Here is a 26,219-nt window from a genome sequence, read left to right as displayed (position 1 = left end):
CTGCTCATACTCACACTGCTCACACTGCTCACACTCACTGCTCACACTATCACTGCTCACACTGCTCTCACACACACACACTGCTCACACTCACACACTGCTCACACTCACACTCACTCACACTGCTCACACTCACACACACTGCTCTCACACACTGCTCACACTCACACTGCTCACACTGCTCACACACTGCTCACACTCACACTCACACTGCTCACACTCACACTGCTCACACTCACACTGCTCACACTCACACTCACTCACACTGCTCACACTCACACTGCTCACACTCACACACTGCTCACACTCACACTGCTCACACTCACACACTGCTCACACTCACACTGCTCACACACACTGCTCACACACACTGCTCACACTGCTCACACTATCACACTGCTCACACTGCTCACACTCACACTGCTCACACACACTGCTCACACTGCTCACACTATCACACTGTTCACACTATCACACTGCTCACACTTGTCACACTGCTCACACTATCACTGCTCACACTGCTCACACACACTGCTCACACTCACACTGCTCACACACACACACACACAGCACTGCTCACACACACACAGCACTGCTCACACACACACAGCACTGCTCACACACACTGCTCTCACACACACTGCTCACACTCACACACACTGCTCACACTCACTCACACTGCTCACACACACTGTTCACACACACTGCTCTCACACACACTGCTCTCACACACACTGCTCACACTCACACACACTGCTCACACACACTGCTCACACACACACACACTGCTCACACACACTGCTCTCACACACACTGCTCACACTCACACACACTGCTCACACTCACACACTGCTCTCACACACACACACACTGCTCTCACACACTGCTCACACACACTGCTCACACTCACACTGCTCTCACACTGCTCACACACACACACACTGCTCTCACTCACACTGCTCACACTCACTGCTTACACTCACTGCTCACTCACACTCACTGCTCTCACACTCACACACTGCTCTCACTCACTGCTCACACTCACTGCTCACACACACTGCTCACACCACACTCACTGCTCACACACAATTATACACACACTGCTCACACTGCTTGCACTGCTCACACTCACTGCTCACACTTGGCACCGTTTGCCGGTTTCCCACACTCTTTGCTTTTTTTTAAAAATAAAAACACGACAGCGACATCATTATTAATAATAATACCCTTTGCATTTGGTGCAGATCCTCATCACGTCTCCGAGACGTCTCAAAGCGCTTCACGGGGTACACTGAAGCGATTTTTTTTTAAGGTATTATTACCCCGGAAATGCCATCCACCGATCGCCCAACAACTGGGTTCCTAGTTACCGCTGAGTAAACAGAGGCAAACGTACCCCGTAAAGTGAAACGAAACCTTAAGGACCTAATTAAACTATTGGGAAAGATTAAGGAGTTTTCTCCGGGGGTTCAGTTCAACAATCTTCATTCACTTCACCGACTGTAGGACGCGCGGCTCAGATGCCAGTGGGGGGGTTCAGTTTCCACTCGTGACGCCGTCTACAGTCACAGATGAAGGCGAGAACCACTGCAGGGAGACGGCACCACAAACCTTTGCGAACTGAACTGCCCGGATTCGAAGTTGTAAAGTCACGTCACGTTGCGCCCCAAAAGAAACGCACGACAGGGCCAAAGCTTCAGAACAAACCCAACGCTGCCTGACGTCAGCCAGGGGTCGATTCGCAGGAGTAAGTATTGCAGCAGCGTACGCTACGCTACGCTGAGCGACTCTACGGTTTTATTGTCAGCAGATCCAGTTTCATCCCCGTTTCATCGTGGAATACAATGTGCCGAACGTGACCCATATTGCGATCGGCGCTCAGTAACCCCCACCTGGTACGAAAATAAGCTCACACATGGGATAATGGCTGCCATGTACAGTGGTGGATTGAGTGACCAAATTATTATTATTTGTTTGAAGGGATTATTTAAGCAGCGCGAGGGCCCCTGTGCTTCATCAGATTATCAGGGTTATTCCACGGGCCGCTCGCTCTTTCTGCTTTTCAATTAGGGTTAGGGTGAGCTTGGGAACGAGAGAGTTTGCACTTTTTATTTTAGCAGCAAAGAGACTTTTGGAAAACCAGCTGTCTCCTTCATTTGGCTCAGCGTAAATCACGTCCGTTTTTTTTTTGCAGGAGGTGCCTCAGATGGTTGCAAATCATTCTCTTAGCCCTTGATCTTTCACTGATGGAATTAAACGTCTCTTCACCTCAACTGCGACTCAGTGTATTGCGTCTGCTTTCTCGGACATGCTGTGAAGCATCTGCCTGCACTGGGAGGATAACGGTTGACTTTTGCGGAACTATTAAACCCACCACCAGCAGCTTTTCAGTAGGACTCTGAATGGAGCAGCAATGGGAACTAGAAGGAGAAAGGCCCTTGGGGAGTAGGGAAGGGCAGTGGTGAGCAGATGTTCCCTACTGAAATAGAGTAGAATATGTGGCCAGATAGCTAGACAGCAAGCCTGAGGAATTCTCAGTCCTCCAGCTGCTAACGGACACCACGAGTGCGTGCGCAGAGAATAACTCTACGCTGGTGATAGAGAAAGGTGGTGGAAAGAATAAACCGGAATTATCCATCTCCCGACAACAGGATGCGGAATGATTCTAGAAGTTGTGTTTGGATAATAGTTGTTAGTAAAAAAGCACCGGTTACATTTCAGTCTGCTGAGTATTGACATAAGGAGATTCAATGGCACACCTTATATTAAAAAAAATTACATGCTTCAGGATGTATGATTTAACTGTCTGACATAAAAACCATTTGTGATATATCTGCAGGAACCATTGAAGAATAAATGGTATAAAAGATTGCTCTTATGGGTGGATTTGGTGTTGGACTGGGGAAAAAAAAACTAAGAAAGTTTAGAAACCTATTGTATAAATAGCTCTAGGACATACACAGCATTCCCAGTACTCAAAGAGATTAACAGTGTAATAATGCTTTAACTTTTATTTTCCAAAATAAAATTAGTGGTGATGATATTGCACTTAAAAGTGGTGCTCTAAAATGTTCATTTAACATAGACTCTCTCTGTGGGTGCAAAGGAAAAAGGAACTCTCTAACCACATTACATCCACAATAAACATTATTATTGCATCTCTGAAAGTTAATCCCGTTCAGTTGTGGAGGTAAATGGTGTTTATAGCACATCGTTTTTTTTTTTAATTAGTTCTTTTCCACCGTGTTCAAAGAAGCACTCTGGAATATTGCGCTGCCAATAGCCTTCGGACACTTTTCAACCAAGTGAACGATAAATCTTTCAACGTATAATAAAACAGAGAAGGGCGGGTTGTGGGATAAAGCTCACTCCCGATGGGAAACACTTCAGTCTCCGCCACAGCTATTTTCTAGTTCCAGTGGCGATGAGCACTTTGTGTCATGTATTTAAATGTTCCAACATGTGAAATAAGGGACGATATATCACGGGCCAGGCACAGAAATCCCCAGCCTAACATCCAGTGCAGTCTCCAGCAAGTAAGGCTCCCTACACCCTCGCATCCATGAAACCCTTCAGTGGGGACTTGCTGAACACAAAGCTCCGGCTGTGTCGAGAGGGAGATGTTCTGCAGAACGTTTTTCTTTTTAAAAAAAAAGGCGGGTATGGTGTTCAGGTTTTGTTTGGGGTTTTTTACCTCCAATCATTCACTGCGCCGGCTGTGCAAATATAATTTGTTGTTGTTTCTAACCCGGATCATCAAGAGTGCTCCACACTTACTGCCAACCCAATTACTACGCCTGCATGAGCAGCCTGGCATTTCAGCACACGTGGGCCCTCACAACAACAACAACAACACATTGCACTTACACAGCGCCCTTCACGTCAGGAGGACGTCCCAAGGCGCTGGACAAACAAGGATTTGGACCCGAGCTGGGGGTTGGGATCAGGAGGGGTGGAGGGCAAGGAGGGTAGGGGGTAGGAGTGTGACCCAAGGCGCGGTTGAAGAAGAGGGTCTTGAGTCGTGCCTTGAAGGAGGCCAGGGAGGGAGCGAGGAGAAGGGACTGTGGGATGGAGTTCCAAGGGGTGCAGCAAATGGCATTGAAAAATCAGGCAGTGCATTCAGGGCACTTTAAGAACAGCCTCAATTAAAATCACAAAGGAATACGTTTGTTTCCAGTGAAAATACCCATTGCAAAAAATAGTGCATAAAATACCCGGGCATTCAACATAATAATAATATAATAATAATAACATTCACAGCGGTTGCAGATTCACACACGACACCTTTGCCACTCAATCAGTTGGGCTGCGTTACCTATCCTAAGAATAAAACTGTCCCGTTTTTAAAGTGAGAGCCGAGGTTTTAAAGCAAACACCACCCGCTTCATAAGCGCTCGGCTCTCGTACAGTCAGATGCAAAAAGGTGGCTGGAAACAGCATCAGGCGCTATGTGTGAGCTGAGGGCTGAAATTCAGTTCAATTGGCGACTGAGGTCTTCTCTGCTGATAACTGAGGAACAGTGGTAGCGGTCGCGCGAGGCAAAGTCAGCGTTCTCTTCTGTCAGTTGTGTGGTCGCCATTCCGACAGTTGTAAATGGGGGGGGCATTACAATCTGTTTTTCGTAGGCTGGTCTTTTCCTGAAACCACAAGAGAAGCCACGATAATTGTTTCAGCGTTGAACCCACTTGGGCAAGTGGGTGGAGGAATTAGCAGGATAGCACTAAAGTCCAGGCCCGAGTCAGGTCAATTGCTGCAAAGCCAAACTCTCCAGTCACTGGAAGCCTCCACCTCCCAACCCCTGATAGTAAGAGAGGAAATAATAATACTTGCACTTGATACAGCGCCGTATCACATCTTCGAGACGTCTCAAAGCGCTTCACAGAATACACTGTAAAGTGAACTGACTGCATATTTTGTGGTTGAAACGAGGCAGCCAAATGCATACAGCAGCGACCCCACAAACAGTCGTGGATAGAGTGACCATTTTTTTAAAAAAAGAGAATTACTACCTCCGGAAAAGTGATCCGCTGATCGACTAACAACCGGGTTCCTATTTACTGCTGGGTAAACAGAGGTGTGTGGAGTGAGGAACCTTGCCCGATGTTTCACCCTTGCGGGGGAATCAAACCCGGGTCCTCTCGCTTGCGAAGCGAGTGCTCTAACCACTGAGCTCCAGGACTCCACTTGACATGTTTAAGACAAGCACAAGAAGATTGTTATCGCTGAATTGATGTTCTCTTTGATCACCACGTGCAAATAGAGCACAGTAAACTTTACCAGATGAAAAGTAGTTGGTGGAAGGGTCAAGAGAATGGTTTTCAACCTGAGCTATAGCTGAACTTATATTTTATTTATATATATATATATATGAAGTATGTTCCGACAAGGATCAGTCTTTTTATTCTTCTCCTAGTTTTATTAAGACTCCAAAAAATATCACAAACCTTTGTAAATTTTTGAAGACTTCCTGAATCCATCGGAAGAAATTGAAGTCGTTGGCTAAACCTGTAGGCAAACAGCAGAGTTTAGTTAATAATAATAATCCTTGCATTTGATATAGCGCCCTATCACGTCTTTGAGACCTCTTGAAGCGCTTCACAGAATGTACTGCCACTAGATCTTAATGTGCTGGAAGTCAGAAAACCCATATTTATTGCTTCATTTCCGTATAAACAGACTCAAGTGCAACAACAACAACTTGCACTTATATAACGCCCTCCACGCCAGGTGGCATCTCCGAGCGCTCAAGTGCAATGCGAGGGACAGTGCAAAGTCCACCCAACGTCTCACAATGTCATGTTGCAGGGACACAGTTCAGGTGATCATTAGGCAAGTGGAGCGATTAGGACATGTGATTGGGACTCTAATGCGATTTGAAGAGATTATGAAGTTATATTGGACACACAATTCATTTATTCCATTGGAATGGAACAGATGCAGATTAGGTTAATGGGTTTAGCGGAAATTATACACAGCACGTTTAGATTTCGATCCCTCATTTTACTGGAATTGAACAGTTTTCCTCAGTTTCTAAAGTGAAACAATGCGAATTAATCATTGTGCTGAGTGTACGGGAAAGCATGGCAATTTCGTTAAAGCTCGATATAGATCAAGGTACACCTTCAACTGAATTCAATTGTGCTGTATACAATTAAGATATTCATGATTTTTACATAAAGGCCTATTGATTCTATTTTGAGGAAAATGCTTTGAACTAATTAGTGCACAAGTCCATAGATCACTTCCCCCCGGAGAGCGATCCGCCAATCGACCAACAATCGGGTTCCTACTTACTGCTCGGTAAACAGCGATGTGTGGAGTAAGGAAACTTGCCTAACGTTTCGCCCTGCCCGGGAATCGAACCCAGATCCTCTTGCTTGCTAGCGTGCTAACCACTGTACCACAGGACTCCACAACATGGTTCATATCTTGTTGGTCCACCATACACTGATAAGAACACATCGGCATTAAAAGCTACATCACAGAACAGTGTAAGTTGTGGTAAACATACTCACCAAGCGGCAGTCCAGGGCTCATCTGGCCAATGTAGAAGTAGGTGAACAATGCCATCGCTATGTTCATTAAGGCATAAATCCAGTGAATCACAAACATGATTACGATTGATATTATTGCCTATAAATGAAGAAAGAAATTCTTCAGTTTGTTGAAAAGTAACTTAACAGGGATTTGCTACCCCGGTTTCCTTTACATTGCATCATTTGCGACATAGCAACTGGATTCCTACTTACTGCAAGGTGAACAGAGGCGCGTGGAGTAAGGAAACTTGCCCAACATTTCACCCTGTCCGGGAATCGAACCCGGGTCCTCTTGCTTGCGAGGCGAGTGCTCTAACCACTGAGCTACAGGACTCTGTGAGTTTATAGTCGGTGTACAAGTGGACAAAGATTTTTTTAAAAGACTTGAAACTTTTTTTTGGAAGCGCCTTATATCATTGTTACTGTCCCACAAGATTTGTTGCCATCGATTACTCACACCAATGAATGAAAGCCAGTGGTTGCAAAGCTTAGAATAAAATGATGTTGGCATTGCGTAAATTTCTGTTTCCTGAGACTTCTGCCTTTCAGTGGAACCTGTTGACGGGGAAACAAAGATAGTATTTCACCAGAAATTAGACAGTGTGCAGAATGTGCACTTAATCCCTAATATTAATCAGCTACTTTAAGTGAAAGTATAAAGTATAAATTCCACCCCTACCCCCCATTGTAGAAATTTGATGAACAAACAAAGGTAAATGTATAGACTCGTAAGAACGTGTTTGAGGGGTAAACCAAGATTTAGGAGTTATGGGCTGCATCTGAAAGCAACGCAGATCAGCTTCTAATAGACAATCCTTGCAATTATTGTAGTGTCTTATCATGTCTTCAAGACGTTTCAAAGCGCTTCACAGAATATACTTGAAAGTGAATTGACTGTATATTTTGTGGCTGAAATATGACAGCCAATTACACACAGCAGTGCCCCACAAACAGTCGTGGATTCAGTCATCAAATTATTATTATTATTGTTATTATTTTTTGCTCTGACATCCAATTCTATTTTGCGTTGACTATTTCACTCCTAAAGGCAAAACTTCATTGAAATCTGATCAATCTGTCTCTATCCAGAACTCTGCTTTGGGAAATAACTAAATGAATAAATCAGTCATTCAAGAATGTAATTATTAAGTCTGCTTGAAGCCTGTTGGAACCAACCGATATGTGAAACCATTCAGCTGATACCCTGGAGAATATACTGGAGCTGAACGTTCAAACTATTCTAACAACAATTACCATAACGTCTCGGTTCCAACGAGTCTTCCACATCTGTGAAATACTGTTCCGTAGATGCAGTTACATAGTTGTTCCCATTTTGATTGGCTTCTAGAGTCTGAGGGCCAACAGAAGTTGAAAGATCCTGGAGTTCCTGGTCCTCTGGCCCCTGGTTTGCTAAGTCACCAACAGCCTTCCCCTCTGACACCAGATCATTGTCTTCTTTCACAGTAGTATTTGAGTTATCGAAATCTAGCATAAAACTGTCCTGCAATGTCTCCTTCGCAGGTTTCCGGACTTTTTTCAATCGGACAGAGCGATTTAAAGTCTTCTCTTTCCTCCTATTCTTCTTCATCTTTTCTTGTTTGTCCTGCGACACCATAGGGTGGAAGATTTGGCTCATATCCTTGTTGAACTCCAGCAATGACCCGTTTGTACTGCCTCTAATTGGCCCGTCAGTCCCGTAGTTCTGCGGCCTATCTAAAATCAGAGGCTGTGAAGTCCGAGGAGATCTGGAAATGTCTTTATGCTGTGCCTTTGCATTCTGCTGGATGTCATAACTCATGCACACTGAGAAATAGGCATAATCCACCGCGCTGTAAGTCAACATAAAGTTTATGGTGACAATCGGGGCAAGAACATTGACTTGGCCAATGAGGATAAAAGCCATTGTCACAAGTCCAACCAGACATATCGCAGCGATCGGAGTTTTGTTCGGCCCTTTCTGAGAAGAAAACACATTTGATATTCACAGAATTCATTTTGTAACATAACAAAACTCTACATAACACGCAAAAAGATAAGGCTCTGTTGATTCATTCCTTTCAAAAGTGCTTGACAAATATCAAAATCCCTAGGGACGGAAGAATTTATGAATTGGCATTTCGTGCCGAAACATCTAAAAACACATCAACAAGTTATTGTCAAATTTAACAACTCTTTTGTGGGCAAACGGGGCAGCCATTTGCAACAGAAAATAATAATAACTCGGTCACGTTTCGCCCACAAAAAACATAATCAATTCACTTTATAGTACATCCTGCGAAGCTCTTTGAGACGTTTCGAAGATGTGATAAGGCGCTGCAAGGATTGTTATTATTATTAGAATATTGTGAATACCTAACACTCATAATCTGCGACATTACCATAACATACTCACCCCTTGGCCCAGAAACCCAAGGACAGGGATCACTCGTTCTTGTGCGATACATTGAAGGATTCGAGGTGCTCCATAAAGGCTCCCCATACAGGAGGCTAAAGAGGAAATGTAGAGTCCGAGCAGCCAAAGCAGACCCACTAAAGCAACCTGCAAAACAACATGACAAATGGTAAAATAAGAAGTGCACCTTAATTGCACTATTTCTTTTTACGCATCTTTGCAACGTATTGTAGCCACAATATCTGCTTGCAGTTCATACTGGCTTGACTACGCTTGCACATATTGGCGTAAAAATATAGAATAAGGTTTGAACACCCACTGTAAACTGAAAGGACTGAAAATAATTATTTGCAAGCCTTTCAGGATAATATTTCACAAGCGAATGTTACAGCACCACAAGGCTTTTTAATCTATTCTTTGAATCAGATTCATGAATTTGTGATTTTCACTTTCTTTTATACGATATATTGCGTAAAAAAGAATAAAAATCCTTGCATTTGATATAGCACCTTATCACGTCTTCGAGATGTCTCAAAGCGCTTCACAGAATATACTGTAAAGTGTAGTGACTGTGTATTTTGTGGGCATTTAGTACAATATGTGGTGATGGTCTGAATCTGGTCATTTAATCCACCAGAACACTGACAATTTAACCGAAATGTGAACACATGGAAGGAATCCAAGCACTTTATTTATATAACCCCATTATTTGCACACAAGTCATCCAAAAACAGACAGTAAAAGCTAGAGAGAATGAGGAATTGTCTTATAAATGTACTTTTAATTTATCCGCGGCCGTGGAAACTCTGATAGCTAGTAGCGGATTTCATAGGAAGGATTCCAAAACAGGAAGCTCGAGGACCGAGTTTAACAATAATGTTTGTTTTTACCTTTTCGGCTATCATGAAATCAAATCGGAGTGCCTCCCTTGTACAAATGGCTCCCAGTAAAAAAACAAACACTAAATACAGGAACCATCTGAAATGAAGAAAATATAATGAACCGGTTACTTTTATTTTTTCCTTTCAGCCTTTCCATTAGATTGTGTTTATTTATAAAGACAACATCACACCTAGGTTGGCTTCCGTACCATATTTAATCGACTACTGTATTAAACCGTTATGAATTTGCTTAATGGATTTCAAGCACATTTTTACGCATATCATTTAAATCAAAGTCATTAGTGTCAAATGTGATTTAGTTTTGTTCTTTTCTCTCATTTTAACTCCATAGTTTCGCCCACAAAATACGTTGTATTCTGTGAAGCGCATGGAGACATCTTGAAGACGTGATAAGGAGGTATATGAATTGCAAGGATCATTATTATTATTATTATTATCATCATATTCAACTCTGGAAGAAAGCAGCAAATTATATTCACAAAATGTTATGTTTGGGAATTATTGTCCAGGTCACTCCCCAATGCTCTACTACCGTATGGAGAGAATAATGAAATTCAATAAAGCCATCCCAAATGCATAATGAACGCCCATTTCCTAAAGCATTGATTGGCATCCATTAGTCAAGTCCAAACAGTGACAATATTGAGTTGCAGTGGTCCAGCCCAAAAAAATGCAATGATTATTATATTACTGATCTTCAACGACAGGAGTATAGCAGTTTGGAGAATATCTTTGCTTTGCAGGAACACACTGATTGATTGTAATGTCCTGTTTGTACTGGCCGGCCTTCTCTGGTGGGAATCAGTACTGAATGTATTCTGGCACCAATTTCTTTGGCTACACCCTGTCGAACCCCATCCTCCAATCTGACAGTGGCATGAATTTACTCCGCCTGCACCAGATAAGGTTTAATGTCAGTAGAGGTTCAGATGTGGTGCAGCATAAATAGTGCAGCTCCTTCAATTTGGCACGTCTCCATCATTAACATTTGTTTAATATCCTGATTCTTCACAAACATCAGGCATTTTTTTTTTTGGTCAATGAGCTGAATGTTTGAAATTAAGGGCAAACCTGCTAATGTTATATTCTTGAGGTGGGCAGGCATTAACAAGGTCAATGTTTCTCAACATTTATTAATATGATCTTTCACCAAGTACTAGGAGAGACACTGCTGGATTTAAAACACTTCTTCCACTTCCATTTCCAATGGGATTAAAGTCTCTTCTTTGGCTGAAGGGATCAAAATGAAATGAGTTTCACAATCTCAGTGCTATTCCCAATGGGTGTAGTCCACAGATTGTCAACAATTTAGCACAAATGCTGCCAATTTAACTGATTCAGAGCGAGGCCTCGGAAATCACTGCTGAATACAGTTTTTATTAAATATGTATTTTTTATTTCCTGTTCAGGAATGATGCGAGTTCAAATATTCTTGCTCAGGTTGCTTCCTCCACTCATAAAGCATGCAGAACAAAATGGATTTTGCCATAACACGCTCGTTCTGATCAGTTGAAAACTAATCAAATCCCAACTTTAAAGGTTTTATGCATTGCCATTGTTGCCACGAAAAGATTTTGAATATAAATTTAACTCAGAAATGTCAAAATCCCACTGCGCGCTTTGATCCCTTGAATGAGGATTTTTAATGTGAATACACAGCCATGTTAGGATGCTTTAGGGAGGCAAGCTTTCAATTCAATGTTCACTTCACTAAACTATTGAAAATTATAACCAACTAATCCACATTCATTTCAATTTTTGTGCAGCTTACTGCAGTCGTGTGATCATAACGACCAAATCTACTTTGACTGTAATAACCAAATGTAATTGGACTGGTTTGAAAAGAATCCAAACATTAATTTTCCACATGATTAGATTAGAATTTAAAATGGATTATTCGACATTGAAGATCCCATTTTAAATGGCCTCAGCCAGCATTCTCTCTCTGGTGTGTGAATTAGGACTGTGTACTTACGAGATGCCCAGAGCTGCCAACGACCCAATGGGGATGTTGGAAGCAGGTTTTTGTAGGTCTCCACTCATGTTGAATCCAGCCATTACCCCTGAATATAATATAAAGAGGATTTATCCAGGTTAGCACACCAGACAGTGAAATTGAGGGCATGGCTTTTCTACAACAACAACGTGCATTTACACTTCGCCCCGCACACAGGGTAGCGTCCCAGAGCGCTTGACAGTGGTGGAGCACAAGGCCGAGCCTGGGAGGAGAGGTGACTGTAATCACGGTCGAAGAGGAAGGTCTTCAGGCGCGACCTGAAGATGGGGAAGGAGGGGACAAGGTGGAGGGAGGGATAGAGGAAGAGTGTTACAGGAGTTTCGGCTGTAGTGGCTGGAAGAGTGGCCAGTGATGGTGGATCGGAAGGCACAAGGGACATGCAGGAGGCCAGAGCCAGTTGAGCGGAGGCAGTGGGTTGGGGTGTAAATAGGTCGGAGACGTGGGGGGTGCCAGGACATGAAGGGATTTGAAATCGAGAGTGAGGATCTTGAAGTTTCTGCTACACATGTTGTGAATAAACTGTATGATGACCTGGATCTTCTTCTTCAAAAAAAGTGCTGAAAATATTTGCTTAGATTATTTGAGTAAGAAATTGTACGAAGTTGTGCAAAAGCGTACAAAAGTGTTGTTCGGTTTCATCACATCTTTAAGCCTCGCACTGCAAGGTCAAGATGGAGCCGTTACTCAGTAGAACTTCCAGACACATACACATTTGACATCTTTCTTGTGTGTTGCTCCCTTCCTAATTACAGAGAGCATGTCTTGGAATATCTTCTTCCACGAATGCTAAACAAATATACAAAAGATTGCAGGGAAGATACAAATGATTGTAAATAGCCATAGAATGAAACCAGAGCCCTCTGAAATCTGGATGACATATGACATTAGCAACTTTGACTACAATCTGATCGTCACGGTAAGTAGACATGTGAGTATTGATCAACACATCACAAGATAAATATGTAGAAATTATGAATTTTCCGTGGCGCTGTGTCGACAAGATATTAGATGCAACTAGACATTTTCTAGATAACGTATTGCATATTGCTGATCAATATCCAGCATCCCATGTGGCAAAGTCAAAAGGATCAGTTTACGATACTGCTTTAATGGTTAACTATTGGGTTACAACAAGTGCCGAGAATGTGGAACTCACTGCCAGAAGCTGTGTTGAAGCAAATAGCTTCAATGTATTTAAGAGAAAACATGATGTATATGTGAGGGAGAAGGGATTGGAGGATTATAGAATTATTCTTACCCGTTGCAGTTGGAAAGAAAACACCAAACACAGTGAAGAAACTTTCTTCTGGGCTATAGTCTGGTAATGTGTTGTTCCGAAGTAACTCCTCACTGTATCCCACAAACCCATAATCTAAAGGAGTCAAAAGTGATGTTCAATTATTTTACATTTCAGTCTCAAATAGGAATCAAAATATCCTCAGGAGAGAGGAAAAAAAAAGAAGAAAAATTGCGGGGACAAAAATATTTATATATTCCTTCTCATAAAAAGTTTATAGTAATAATAATAATAGTCATTGCATTTGATAAAGTGTCTTACCACATCTTTGAGACGTCTCAAAGAGCTTCACAGAATATACTGTAAAGTGAATCAACTGTATAGTTTGTGGGTGAAACGCAGCAGCCAACTGCGCACAGCAGCGTCCCACCAACAGATGTGGATTGAGTGACCAATTTTTTTTTTTTGCCCAATTGGACCACGGGAAGATAATGCACGTCAAGGTAATCATTCCTTGTTATAGCACCGGTTAGGAACTTTTACACCCCCAACTACTACATTTTAACAGGGCTCTACTTTATTTCCTTGCTGGTGAAAAACAATAATTGGGAAGGTCAATAGAATTATTACATAACCACATATTACAATGCAATCTTCGGCCTTGCGAAGCCAAGATATTTTTAGGCCTCCAATGAATATGCACCTGTTCTCGTGTTCTCTGTAAGCCAAGGCTACAGCTGTGTGCTCACAAACAGCTGGGTAGCTTACCACCTTATAAACCCTAATAAATTATACTGCACATTCTTTAGACAATCCAACCTTACCTCTCCCACCTATTTACATAAAGGATGACCGTTGAGAATTCATTGCATTTGGTACTTTAAGGCAGGCTTGTGCACACATGCAATAAACTGGAAACATGTTATACGCCCACTATTGTAGAGGGACAGTATTTGAGAGCAAAACATTATTTTGTGTATTATTATTATTATTTGCCTTGTATCTCAGAATAGCACGCAGTTCTCGTATGATAAAATGTGACAAATGTATAATACTGGTAAACCACCTGTAGTGTGTAAATAAGTAGTAAGTAAATGTTTCCAGTCCAGCTCGATAGGACTTGACTGCTGCAAAATGTCTGAGCATGTGTCTCTCATGCCAACAACAGCAACTTGCATTTATAAAGCAGGGTAGCATCCCAGAGCACGTGTGCCAGTCATCAACCTGTTTATATTCCACAGAGATTTTTTTCCCCCCTGAATTCAAAGAGCTTTTATAATAGCGAAAATATGAGTTTTCCTGATATGACTCCAGCATTAATACATTTACCAGTGATACTGGATGTAAAATAGCTGCAAAGGTTGACACTAAATTAATTTCCTTGCTCTTTCAATGCTGTAAAGGTATTAAAGTGGTGTTCATTATACCAGACACTCTATTGTTAACAGGGCCTGATAACACAGATGGACTTATAGTCAGAATGGATCAACATATCCCATTTGTGTCTAATCTCACAGGGCATCAAGCCCAATCCAGAATGACACTGAACTAAATATGGTGGCATCTCTGATCCATATTCACCAACCAACTCAGAGTATGCAATAGGTATTCTGTATTAAATTACCCTTCTAGATTTCAAATGTAATTTCCTTAAACATTGATTCAAGGGTTAGTGGATTCGCCATCGAGAGACGATTGGGTAGGGGGTGAGGGGGAGAGGGAAAACATAATCTCTTGTGTCTTGTAAAAAAAATGGTCCTCTGAAAAGTAGTCCAAATGTAATTCTGTGCTCAGGACAAAAAGAGGTCAGTCATTATGTAAGTGTACTGGAAGGATACAAACTCTTGCCAAGAGGCGTGCAAACAACAGCTTATTACAAATTATTTGGGGTTGGCCAAATTCAATAATCCTGTTCACAAGCTTAAGCAAATGCTGGCATAGCAACACAATTCTAACAGTGTTGTTTACGACTTTATTGCTCTCAAAGGCAGCACCCGATCACTAAGGAAGCTTATTACATGAGATCTAGATACACTCGCTCCATTTTTTTTAAATATACGGCCTCAAAATGAGGCTAAACAAAGCAATTCCCACTGCCTATCGCTCTTTGGAAAAGAATGTACTCTCTCAGAGTAATGACGTGTTTACCCGAAAGGAAGTTACCTCCCTTCTCAAACACAGTCTGTTTGTTCCTTAGCTTCTCCTAACTTCAGATCCTGACTAGTCTCAGAGGCTTTCTGTTGAAAGCCGTCACCCAGTCTGGCTTCCTGCCTCTTGTAGACTGTTTATTTCTCGAGGTGCAACGCCTTATAAAGAAGTCCACTCAATCACATCAATCTGGATTTTTCTTGTAGTATCCTGGTAATCATCGAGTCTTAAGTTAAAGCCTGGCAATTCAGTGCTGCTTGAATGTGTGATGAGCCAACATTTGATAAGTAAAATCAGCCTCGTCTACTCGGTGGGCCAATTTGCATAACTGGCTCAGATAAAAGTGTTTGCGTTCAGGAAATGGACATTTTGTTAATGTTAAGACAAAATACTGCTGATGCTGCAATCTGAAATAAAAACAGAAGTGTCTGGGAACACTCAGCAGGTCAGGCAGCATCTATAGAGAAAGGAAAGCGAGTCAAAGTTTCGGGTCCACGACCCTTCGTCAGAACTCAAAGGGATAAGTAAAGGGATAAGACCAGGTTTATTGCTTCAACAAGAAACTGGATATAGCACATCACCATATAGAGCAACACACACGCATATGTACACACACACACACACACACACAGTGAAATTATATCATATTTTTCTTAATTTTATTTTAAATGGTTTGATTAGTAGCAAAAAAACCCTTGCATTCAATAAAGCGCCTTATCATGTCTTTGAGACGTCTCAAAGTGCTTCACAGAATATACTGTAAAGTGAATTGACTGTATTTCGTGGGCGAAATGCGTCATATTATACTACATTATATTATAACAGAATATGACAATTTGAGGTGTTTGAAAGTGGTTAACAAATACTAACAATACAATCTTGAATTTGCCTATTCTCTCAGGGAAAGATTAGTGTGCTGATGAGTGTGAGTTAATAAATGACTCAGATATCCCCCTGAAGTGCTCCATTGACAGAGGGCCAGGAACAGTTCATCTATTTACCCTCTCTCCAGATTGGGGAGGGGCAGGAATAGATGTTGTCAGGGGAGCGGTCGAAGAGAGACAAAGGTAAAAATAACTTGAAAAATTAACATTTCAATAATGTTTCCATAGAACTGAATAAAATGCAACATTTCCCCTAAAACAGGATGCTGCTTCCGTTTCCAATTGGTAATGAATGAATTCCATGGTCACTTTTGTAGTCATCAGTTGCCAAACTCTTACTACACACACGTATACACACACACATACACTGACTGCATACACTTTCCTGAGTCGCCAACACATTCAGGATGTACTTCCAGGAAGTCTAACCAGCCCATTCTCCACCCTCGACCTCCCTTTTGATCCACATCATCTTAAGCGTACCTTTTATTCTGCAATTAGAGAAAAAACCCCACAGGCACAAGCCACACTTCAAACACTGCAAACTCTGCTTGATAACAAGACTTCAGGATTTTCCAAAGAATTACTACATGTATTTAATTAGTATTCGACAGGAAATGATTTCCAGTCCATAGTTAATATTCCTTCCTCCAATAAAGCTTGCACGATTTACATTCCAATGAACATAGAAGATACTTTTCTTGTATTAAGCACTATATTATCAAGAAGATCATTCTGGTTTTCGGATTTCAGTTAATCAGTGTCATCTTGCAGGAACTGCTAACAGGAAATCAGATGATGTGCAATTTTATAACAGAATACATTGCATTTACACCATCTCTTCTCAGGGGGCTTATAACTGTTCTTTACAACCCTGATTTCCTGCTGCATCAGTTGCCAACCACAAAGCTCTTATGTTTTCACACTACCATGTATGTGAGTTCTTACAACTTTTCCGAGTACTCTCAACAGTCCTTCATATACAACCACAAGTAAAATACAGCATCATCACTCTGCACATTCTACCTCCAGTTCTGCAAACAACAAACAACAAGATTATATTTCACGTTGGGAGGACGTCCCAAGGTGCTGGACAGAGTATAGCATTTCAGACCCAAGCTGGGGTTGTGGGTGTAAGGGAGGGGAGGGACTACTATAATAATAATAATAATGCTTGCATTTGATATAGCGCTTATCACGTCTTCAAGACTATTTGGAAGATCCAGTCCCTTGTTTTAAACCATCCAAGATATGATAAGACAGAGGGTAAAAGCAGCTTAATGCAGGAACGCTCAGTTCCAAACAGTGGCTGCACATTGAAAATATGGGAATCCTTATATCAGGGTAATGTGGATAGTGCAACGTGGATAAGGAAAGGGAGAAATCAAACCTCTCTAGATACATACGCTGCTGCCAAAAGGACATCGCAGTCATGATGCAGAACCACTAACTGGCGCAGAACTGTTTAAGTGTACAGGAAGGTGTGGCTGCCAAGTAATTGTTTAGTCTGGAGAGTGTAACAAGCTTTACAGTGGAATTGAATTGTTTTATTCAATAAGGTAAAATGAAGGCAAGGAAGATGTCAGCCTAAGGCATGACTGCCAGATCCAAAGGAACTGTATTGTTTTTTGTATCAAAACATTATATACATAACAGTATCTACATAACAAACACAGTATATACATAACATTATATACATAACAAAACATGACAGTGGAGTCCTGTAGCTCAGCGGTTAGAGACTCGCCTCGCAAGCAAGAGGACCTGGGTTTGATTCCCGGCAGGGCAAAACCTTGGGCAAGTTTCCTTACTCCACACACCTGATAATAATCCCTCAGTGAAAAAAAAACAATAATTTGGTCACTTCAATCCATGACTGTTTGTGGGACACTGCTGTGCGCAATTGGCTGCTGCATTTCGCCCACAAATATACAGTCAATTCACTTTCCAATATACTCTGTGAAGCGCTTTGAGATGCCTAACCGGTGCACAGAGACAACCCTAATGAATAGCTCCCTTTGGCATGAAGCATTTTACACAGAAGTGGGTGGGAAAGATCATAGGAAGAAGGTTGGAGTCAGAGCTGTATAGGGACAGGCTGGTTTCTCATTATCCTGAAATCTGGGTGAAGCAAGGTTACACCCACGTTAGTACAAAAAACAGCTCATTTCAGCTCTGAGGCGTTGATCTGCTCTCTGATTACTGCATCCAAATGTCAAAGATAAACCTGGCCCATGGGGACATCTTACTGTATCTGGCAATGTGAAGCCGCCTTGAGCCTTCCTGTGGAGACGACATTCAGTCTCACTTTACAGGCTACAAGGGACGCGTATTGATGTCTCAACACCCTTTTATATAAAATGTTTCAACGTGAGACAAGCTGGCTGCGCTAAAGCCGTGTGCCACAGTCATTACAAACTCCACTTTACAGTATATTCCGTGAAGCGCTTTGAGATGTCTCGGAGACGGGATGAGGCGCTGTATCAAATGCAAGGATTATCATTATTAATAAATGAGGATGTGTACTTTGTGGGCGAAACGCGGCAGCCAATTGCTCATAGCAGTGTCCCTCAAACGTCATGGATTGAGTGACCAAATTGAGTTTGGTATTGAGATACCAGCAAACAAACGGACAGGTGTTTAACAGGATGGCGTTTTGTGGAAGGAATACTGTGTGAGTGTGAAGGGAGGGGGGAACAATGGGCATTTGGGATTGGGAGAAGACCCCCTCTCTCTCTCCAGTTGTAAGAGGCAGACAAAAACGTCACTGTGTGAAAACCAAACGAAAACAGGGTGAGGAATGGCTGAGGGAAAAATAAACAAGTTCCACCATTTCTTTTACAAAGAGGAACAGACAGCTACAGACAACAGCACAGCGGGTTCACCGTTACTATTTCCTGTAACCCGAGTTTACCAGTAACATAACTAAACACAGGAAACGAGGCACACTTGAAACTTTTAATTCTTCACTCAGTAACTTCTGCCGCCCTAATCTTTTAGCTTCTGGGAGACATTTTAAACCGTTGGAACTCTCATTTCGTTCACGCTGGATCGAAGTAGCGTTGTATTTGAAAAGCAAGTGATGTAATTTCCTTTGGGGCTCGGTGGGTTAGATAGGCCTGTTCCTGATGTTGTGGCGTCTCCAGATGTATTGTAAAAACTGAAAAGCAGTAAATTAGGAGAGGGACAACCTGTAGCACAGCGACCTCGGCTGGCTCCTGAAGGTACTACTCTGCAAGCTGTAAAATAATAATAATAATCCTTGCATTCGATATGGCTTCCTATCGGGTCTTCGAGACGTCTCAAATCGCTTCACAGGATATGCTGTGAAGTGAATTGACTGCATAGGCTGTGGGCGAAACGCGCACAGCAATGGGTCCGCATTTCTCCAGGGTGTGGCTGATGACAGCGCAGCCCAGTCTGGCTCATCAGCAGGACACGGAGGGACAGAGCAGTCACTGGGGGCAGGGAATCCTCCCCCTCAGCTCCTGTTAATAACCCGGCAAGACAAAGCTCTAACAAGTAGGGTGGGCCCAGCTGGACAAGCAGTGGGAAAGCGTGCCAGCCAGTGCTCTCAAAGGCAAGCTTTGCGGTTTCAGCTGGTTAGACTCCAGCAGTTAGCCCCCAACACAGACTCTGGGGTCTCCCGAGCCTTGGCTCTTGCCAACCTGCATCTAAGATGTTCCAGAATTAGGTAAGCAGAATGCGTCCCTCCAGGGGGTGGGGAGAGAGAAAGAGAGCATTCCATGGAACAGCTGCTCTCCGAGCTAAACACAGTAATGTAGGTAATTACCGTACTGTAGAGCTATTGGATTCCAGGCACAAAAGCGTTTATAGAATGTAATTGCACAGGGACCTTTTTTGCTCCAGACTCGCGGCTAAACTGGGGTTTACACAATCAGCAGTCCAAGAGAAATGAAGCAACCAAAGAAATGGAGCAGGCCGAAAGAATCAGAAAGGAAACTAGGAACGCAATGACAAGAAACTCATGTGCCTTTCAACATAATCTGGAGTCCTATAGTTTAGTGGTTAGAGCGCTCGCCTTGCAAGCGAGAGGACCTGGATTAGTTTCCCGGCAGGACGAAATATTGGGCAAGTTTCTTACTCCACATGCCTCTGTTTACCGAGCTGTAAGTAAGAACACGGTCGTTAGTCGATTAGTGGATCACTTTTCCGGGGGTAATAATCCCATAAAAAAATTGGGTCACTCAATCCATGACTGTTTGTGGAACACCGCTGTGTGCAATTGGCTGCTACTTTGAGACGTCTGGAAGACGTGATAAGGCGCTGTATCGAGTGCAAAGGTTATTATTATTATATATCTCAAATTAAATAATGTTTAACAAATAAAATGACAGACTTATCCAGGTCTTAATGCTCATCATCAGACAAAAAAGACAGAATGCCAATAAATGCAAAGAACCATTCTTAGTGTATTAATATCTATGGCTGATTGGTATTGTTGTGTGAGCAGTCGCAGCCCCTCCAAGGACATGGTAAATTTGGATTTGTAGAAACTAACTGAACAAACTGACAATTGCATTTTCTTACCTGGGTCTAAGTGTGAGAAAGTCCCAATAACAAAATCCATGGTAGCGATAGCCAGCATCGCAAGTAAGAGCAGCTGAAGTCGGATGATCCATTTGACGCCTGCGAGATTAATTCCCAGTAATCCCATCAGCACAGCAATGGAAATCCCTCGCACTGCCCAGATGTTACTGAGATCCAACAAGTCAGCAATGGATTCTGCAAAGCCTGTGATGTACATAGCACCTGTAACACACTGTAAGAAAGCATCATTAATCTCTTATAAACATATGATTCCTGCTGAAGTCCTGTAGCGTAGTGGTTAGAGCACTCGCCTGGCAAGCGAGTGGACCCGGGTTTGATTCCTCGGCCTATTATGCCTATTACACAATATAAGGGATTGTCTAAAGAAGTGGAAGCTGTGTGAAAATGTGTTTACCGTTAATAAGGTGAAGTTTAGACAATTTTTAAATGGCAAAATATGTTCACAGTCCCACTCTTATAAAGCATGTGGAGAAACGTTTCCCTTTACCTGTCCAAACACGTAGAGAAGTCCAAAGGTTCCCCCTACACGACCTCCCAAAACTGTAGAGAGCATCGAATACACTCCACCACTCCCGAGACTGCACCGTTCCCACACCCCAATTCCAGATAGAACCGTCACCAGAGCAACCGAGACAACCAGGGTCACCATGAACATTCCCAGCAGGACGCCAGTATTTCCCTGCGATGAAATGGAACAAAACAAGACGGTAATCAGAGTTTTTGAGACCAATCATCAGCCCCGCCGCCGCCCCCCACCCCCCCTCACCCCCTCACACACACACACACGATAAACTCAAAGGGAAAATGTAACCTGACCCCCCACATTGGCTACTTGCCAGCCTCTATCAAACTGAATTGACAACTCCAGGGGAACCACGAGAAACCTGTGCTACTGTGCACCGTATCTAGTGGCGGGAGCACTGATGGGAAGGTAGCAGACAATGGACAACTTACAGACAGGTGTCCGCTTTTGCCGGTCGCCGGCCGGCTAACCCTGGACGTCGGGCAAATAAAACGAAAGGTCCGGCAACCGAATCATTTGTATTGAGTTCGGACGATAGGTACGTTACCAACCAGAACACGTTCAACGTCAATACCAAATTTCCCAAGTAAGCGTCATTCGCTTATACATTATTTTTACGTAGAAGGTCTTAAATAAATAATGATGGTAAACAAATTAAAGAAAGACGACACTCACCACAAGCCACCCGGTCCGCAGGAACAGAACAACACCAAAGATGTTGATCATACAGGAAGTAAAGACTCCGTCCCATGTTCCAAACAGCACAGGTTCCCAGACAAAAATCTGGACCTTCCACCAGGGCTTCACTTGGGACTGCGAAACCTATTCAACCAAGCAAATAAATAATATTAGCCGGAAGTTCTCTGAACTTCCTAAGCATAAGGTCCTACAGACTTTGTGAATGTAAGTTGTTCAGCATTCTGCCTCAAACTGAGAGGATAAATAATGTTCTGACAACAGATGCTACCCACTTTATCTCTGAGCTCTCGTCATTAAATTAGCTACCTTGCTGCTTCGCGCTGAAAAGCAGATGATTTAAAAAATAAACTTGTATAAAAATAATAATAATCCTTGCATTTGATACAGAGCTTTTCACGTCTTCTCGACGTCCCAAAGCGCTTCGCAGAATAGGCTGTAAAGTGAATTGACTGTGTATTTGTGGGTGAACGCGGCAGCCAATTGCGCACAGCAATGTCCCACAAACAGTCGTGGATTGAAAATGACCAATTTATTATTGTTTTGTTTTGGAGGATTATTATTAGGCTCTGTGTGGAGTAAAGAAACTTGCTCGAGGTTTCACCCTCTGCCGGGAATTGAACCCAGGTGTCTCGCTTGCAAGGCGATTGCTCTAACCACTGAGCTACAGGACTCCACATTTTTGCAAGCTTCACAAAAGTATTTGCATTTAGTCTAAAGTCCAATTTGTTTCGTGGAATAATAGCATGAAATAATTTGCCCATTTTTCAGCTGTGATTTAGCTACACCTACAGTGTATCAATAATCCGTGCATTCGATATAGCCCCTTGTCACGTCTTCGAGACCTCTCAAAGCGCTTCACAGAATGCACTGTAAAGCGAATGGACTGCATATTTTGTGGGCGAAATGTTATTTCACAGAGGCGAGTCTACAGATAGCATTTTAGGCTGATTTAAAGTGGAGCTATAAACAGTTTTGTGCTGTGGACACAGTATAAAATAAACTGAAGCAGTTACACAACCACTTTATTCTCTCAGTTTGAGGTAGATCGCAGAATGTCCTACTCACGAAAAATAAAATTCAAGTTATTATCGCCTCTCTCACCTGTGCGTCTTCGTGGAAAAGCTCTTGTACATGCCGAACATTTTGAGATCCACTTGAACCATTTTGAAACAAGATTGGTTTATCCTCCACCTTTGAATTGGACACGAAATTCCAATCCATCAACACCTCTTCCATGATGGCACTCGCCAAAGGTTCCAGCCAATCTACATCAACTCCTAGACTCGATCAAACCACGTCTTACCTTGAGAGGAGACCACGTCATCTTTTACCTTAAAACACAGGTCAAGTCTTAGATAAACCATTATTAGATGGATTACTGCACATTCCCTGATAAGAAATCAACTGCAGAAGATTATAATGCGTGAGGCTATAAATTCTGCGATGGCTCAAAGCTCGGGACGCAAATTAGGTTTGTGATATTAATATCAATCTATTAATCTTGCATCTGGGTTTCCTATGGCACTGTCTGAAACTCTGATTGCATTGAACAAATATGTCAAAATAAGAACACATTTCGTATTCTACTTTGTTAACACTTTAAAAGATGAAATAATACTTTTGATCCAAAAATGCTTGCCTTTTTTAAAAAAAAAGCTAAGATGATTAAGAACTTGATGCTTTTTTTCCTTCCCCCGTCGACACTTGCTTGTAAAATTAAACATTACAGAAAACAATTGACTTTGTCACAAAAATAAATCATGCACAGTCACTACCTCATACCTCATCTGCCCTCAGGCCGAGACCTATAATCCGGGACTATTGCACACCTATTGTTTGTCAAAGTGACCGATTAACAGCTCTACAAACAGAAGCCACGAACCATAACAACTGTTGCCCCATTTGCTCTCCCAGAACTGCCTTGCCCTTAATCTTTACTGTTTTAATCCTTCTGCCATTTCTTCGCATAATCTTTTCATGACTAAACTAGTTTTAAATGTTTGCATGCACCAATAATAATAAATAATGATCCTTGCATTTGACACAGTGCCTTATCTCGTCTTCGAGACGTTTCAAAGCGCTTCAGAGAACACACTGTAAAGTGAATTGACTGTGTATTTTGTGGGCGAAACGCGGCAGCCAATTGCGCACAGCAGCGTCCCCACAAACAGCTGTGGATTGAGTGACCAAGTTTTTATCTTCAATACTTGCCTTTTGTTGCTGAGAAGACACATTACATTTTAATTGTCAGATGGAAAGTAAAATGTACCTCATCTATGCCTCAGGTGACCACTGCTCTGTTGCAGTGTGAAAGAAAGAAAGAATGGCCACTCTGTGACATCCTGATTGAGCAGTGCTTCCACAATCCATTGGCCCCAATGATCATGTCCTGGTAACATCAAGAAACACCCAATGTCCTAAGAGGGAGAAGTTCTACACCAAATGTTTGCTTCCAGCCAGCAATTCCAAAGTAGGGGCCCCCTTCTGGTGAGGGAGAATTGAGATAATAATAATAATAATAATTCTTGCATTTGATACAGCGGCTTATCACGTCTTCAAGACGTCTCAAAGCGCTTCACAGAATATACTGTAAAGTGAATTTGACTGTATATTTGTGGCAAAACGGAGCAGCCAATTGTGCACAGCAGCGTCCCACAAGCAGCCGTGGATTGAGTGACTAAATTATTATTATTATTATTAATGTCCGACCCAAATAAGTTTCCTAAACTTTGCCATGAAGGAAAATGCTTCTTAAAGATTCAGTTCAGCACTAGTTCAGACTGTTTTCTATTCATCAATCAATGGAATGCTGCAGCGCAGCATTGTTGGAGCTGCACTTTGTTCCTACCATCATTTATCAGTTATCATTCCTCATTTATGCAAAGAACTTTTTGTATCCGGCTCCGGGAAACACCTTCTTTATTATCTTGACAAATACAACTAACTACCTTTCCTTACTTACTCAAGAAAAAAAACAATAATAAATTGGTCCTTTCAATCCACGGCTGTTTGTGGGGACGCTGCTGTGTGCAATTGGCTGCCGCGTTTTGCCCACAAATGTACAGTCAATTCACTCGGAATCTATTCCGTGAAGCGCTTTGAGAAGTCTAGAAGATGTGAAAAGCGCTATATCAAATACAAGGATTATTAATATTAGTATTTCCCCACCTCACCAGCTAACCTTGGCATTGACAGTAGTGAATACAAACTACGTCTTTCATGTTCAGTGCAACTAATTGCCAACTGCATTCGGTTTAACTAAACTTTAAACTTTACCTGTTCTGTTCCGTCCCAGCGAAAACCATCAACTTTCTCCTGCCAAAGAATTCTGCCCTGAAACCCGAAGCAGGTTGTGAAGAAACCGATTGAAACGATCTGCGTTAAAAGCTGTCCAACGAGTCGCTGAATCCCAAGACGAACTTCGGCAGCCGTTTAAAACAAACAAGTGTAACAGTTCAGCTGCCAGCAGAGCAAAGCAGAGGCAGGTAGCCACAGAAAAACACTCCCATCTCCCACACCAATGACAAGGGTCTGTAGGAACATGTGAAGCTCTGTGACTCACTTACATCCACCCACCTTCCCTTACCTTCAATTCCTGGAGCTGGTTTTTTGAAGCGCACACATTCCATTAGGGCTGAACACGCACACACGGCGTGAGTGAGTCACTTCGAGTCACTCTCCAGTATGCCACGTATTCACCTAGAAATTGGTGACAGTGAACCAGCTTCAAGTGATAAATGGATGTAAATAAACCTAAAAAAAGAGTGCAAACAATGTCACATCTCAAATCTTCGTTAGTTAATACAGTATTTCCAAAGCTTCTATTGCTTGTTGAATGTGCTTTTGACTGAGCCTCACTCGCATAATATATAATTATGCATATATTAAGCATATGTTGAAACTACGGTTTATGAATAATAATCCATGCATTTAATATAGCCCCTTATCACGTCTTCGAGATGTCTCAAAACGCTTCACACTGTGTGGGGGCGAAACGCAGCCGCCAATTGTGCACAGCAGTGTCCCACAAACAGTCATAGATTGAGCAACTAAATTATTATTATTATTTTAAATTTATTTTTGCTTTGAAGGGATTATTAACCCCGGTAAAGCGATCACGTGTGTGAGTATCCAATTCCCTACATTATACCTTGAAGGCATAGACGGTAACAGGAGTGGTAGTAATAATAATCCTTGAATTTGATATAGTGCTTTTCACGTCTTCTCGACGTCTCAAAGCGCTTCACAGACTATATTGTAAAGTGAATTCATTGTATATTTTGTGGGCGAAACACGGCAGCCAAATGCA

General features: G+C 42.2%; 1 protein-coding gene across 1 annotated transcript; it reads right to left on the bottom strand.

Moving 5' to 3' along the window:
- Positions 1-4,040: 4,040 nt before the first annotated feature.
- Positions 4,041-25,423, bottom strand: slc12a8 (solute carrier family 12 member 8). Its single transcript, XM_007889893.2, has 14 exons — positions 25,187-25,423; positions 23,012-23,241; positions 21,887-22,033; positions 21,176-21,367; positions 20,668-20,899; positions 13,106-13,219; positions 11,806-11,893; positions 9,819-9,906; positions 8,929-9,075; positions 7,791-8,493; positions 6,994-7,091; positions 6,516-6,633; positions 5,445-5,505; positions 4,041-4,637 (listed from the first exon to the last, which is right to left on the bottom strand). Exons 2-14 carry the CDS (start codon positions 23,144-23,146, stop codon positions 4,472-4,474), a joined length of 2,289 nt encoding a protein of 762 aa, XP_007888084.1. The 5' UTR covers positions 23,147-23,241; positions 25,187-25,423; the 3' UTR covers positions 4,041-4,471.
- Between the last annotated feature and the right edge of the window lie 796 nt (positions 25,424-26,219).

Source organism: Callorhinchus milii, unplaced genomic scaffold, assembly GCF_018977255.1.
Source record: "Callorhinchus milii isolate IMCB2004 unplaced genomic scaffold, IMCB_Cmil_1.0 Scaffold6, whole genome shotgun sequence".
Lineage (NCBI taxonomy): Eukaryota > Metazoa > Chordata > Chondrichthyes > Chimaeriformes > Callorhinchidae > Callorhinchus > Callorhinchus milii.
This window is presented reverse-complemented; position numbering and strand designations above follow the sequence as displayed.

What these genes read in the sequence shown, in the direction of transcription:
- slc12a8 (XM_007889893.2), bottom strand. Translation starts at nt 23,146, where the DNA reads ATGGAAGAGGTGTTGATGGATTGGAATTTCGTGTCCAATTCAAAGGTG. An exon ending in TGCGGACCGGGTGGCTTGTG is followed by an intron (nt 21,368 to 21,886) that starts GTGAGTGTCGTC and finishes ATTTCATCGCAG; the next exon opens with GGAAATACTGGCGTCCTGCT. An exon ending in GAGCCCTGGACTGCCGCTTG is followed by an intron (nt 5,506 to 6,515) that starts GTGAGTATGTTT and finishes GTTTGCCTACAG; the next exon opens with GTTTAGCCAACGACTTCAAT.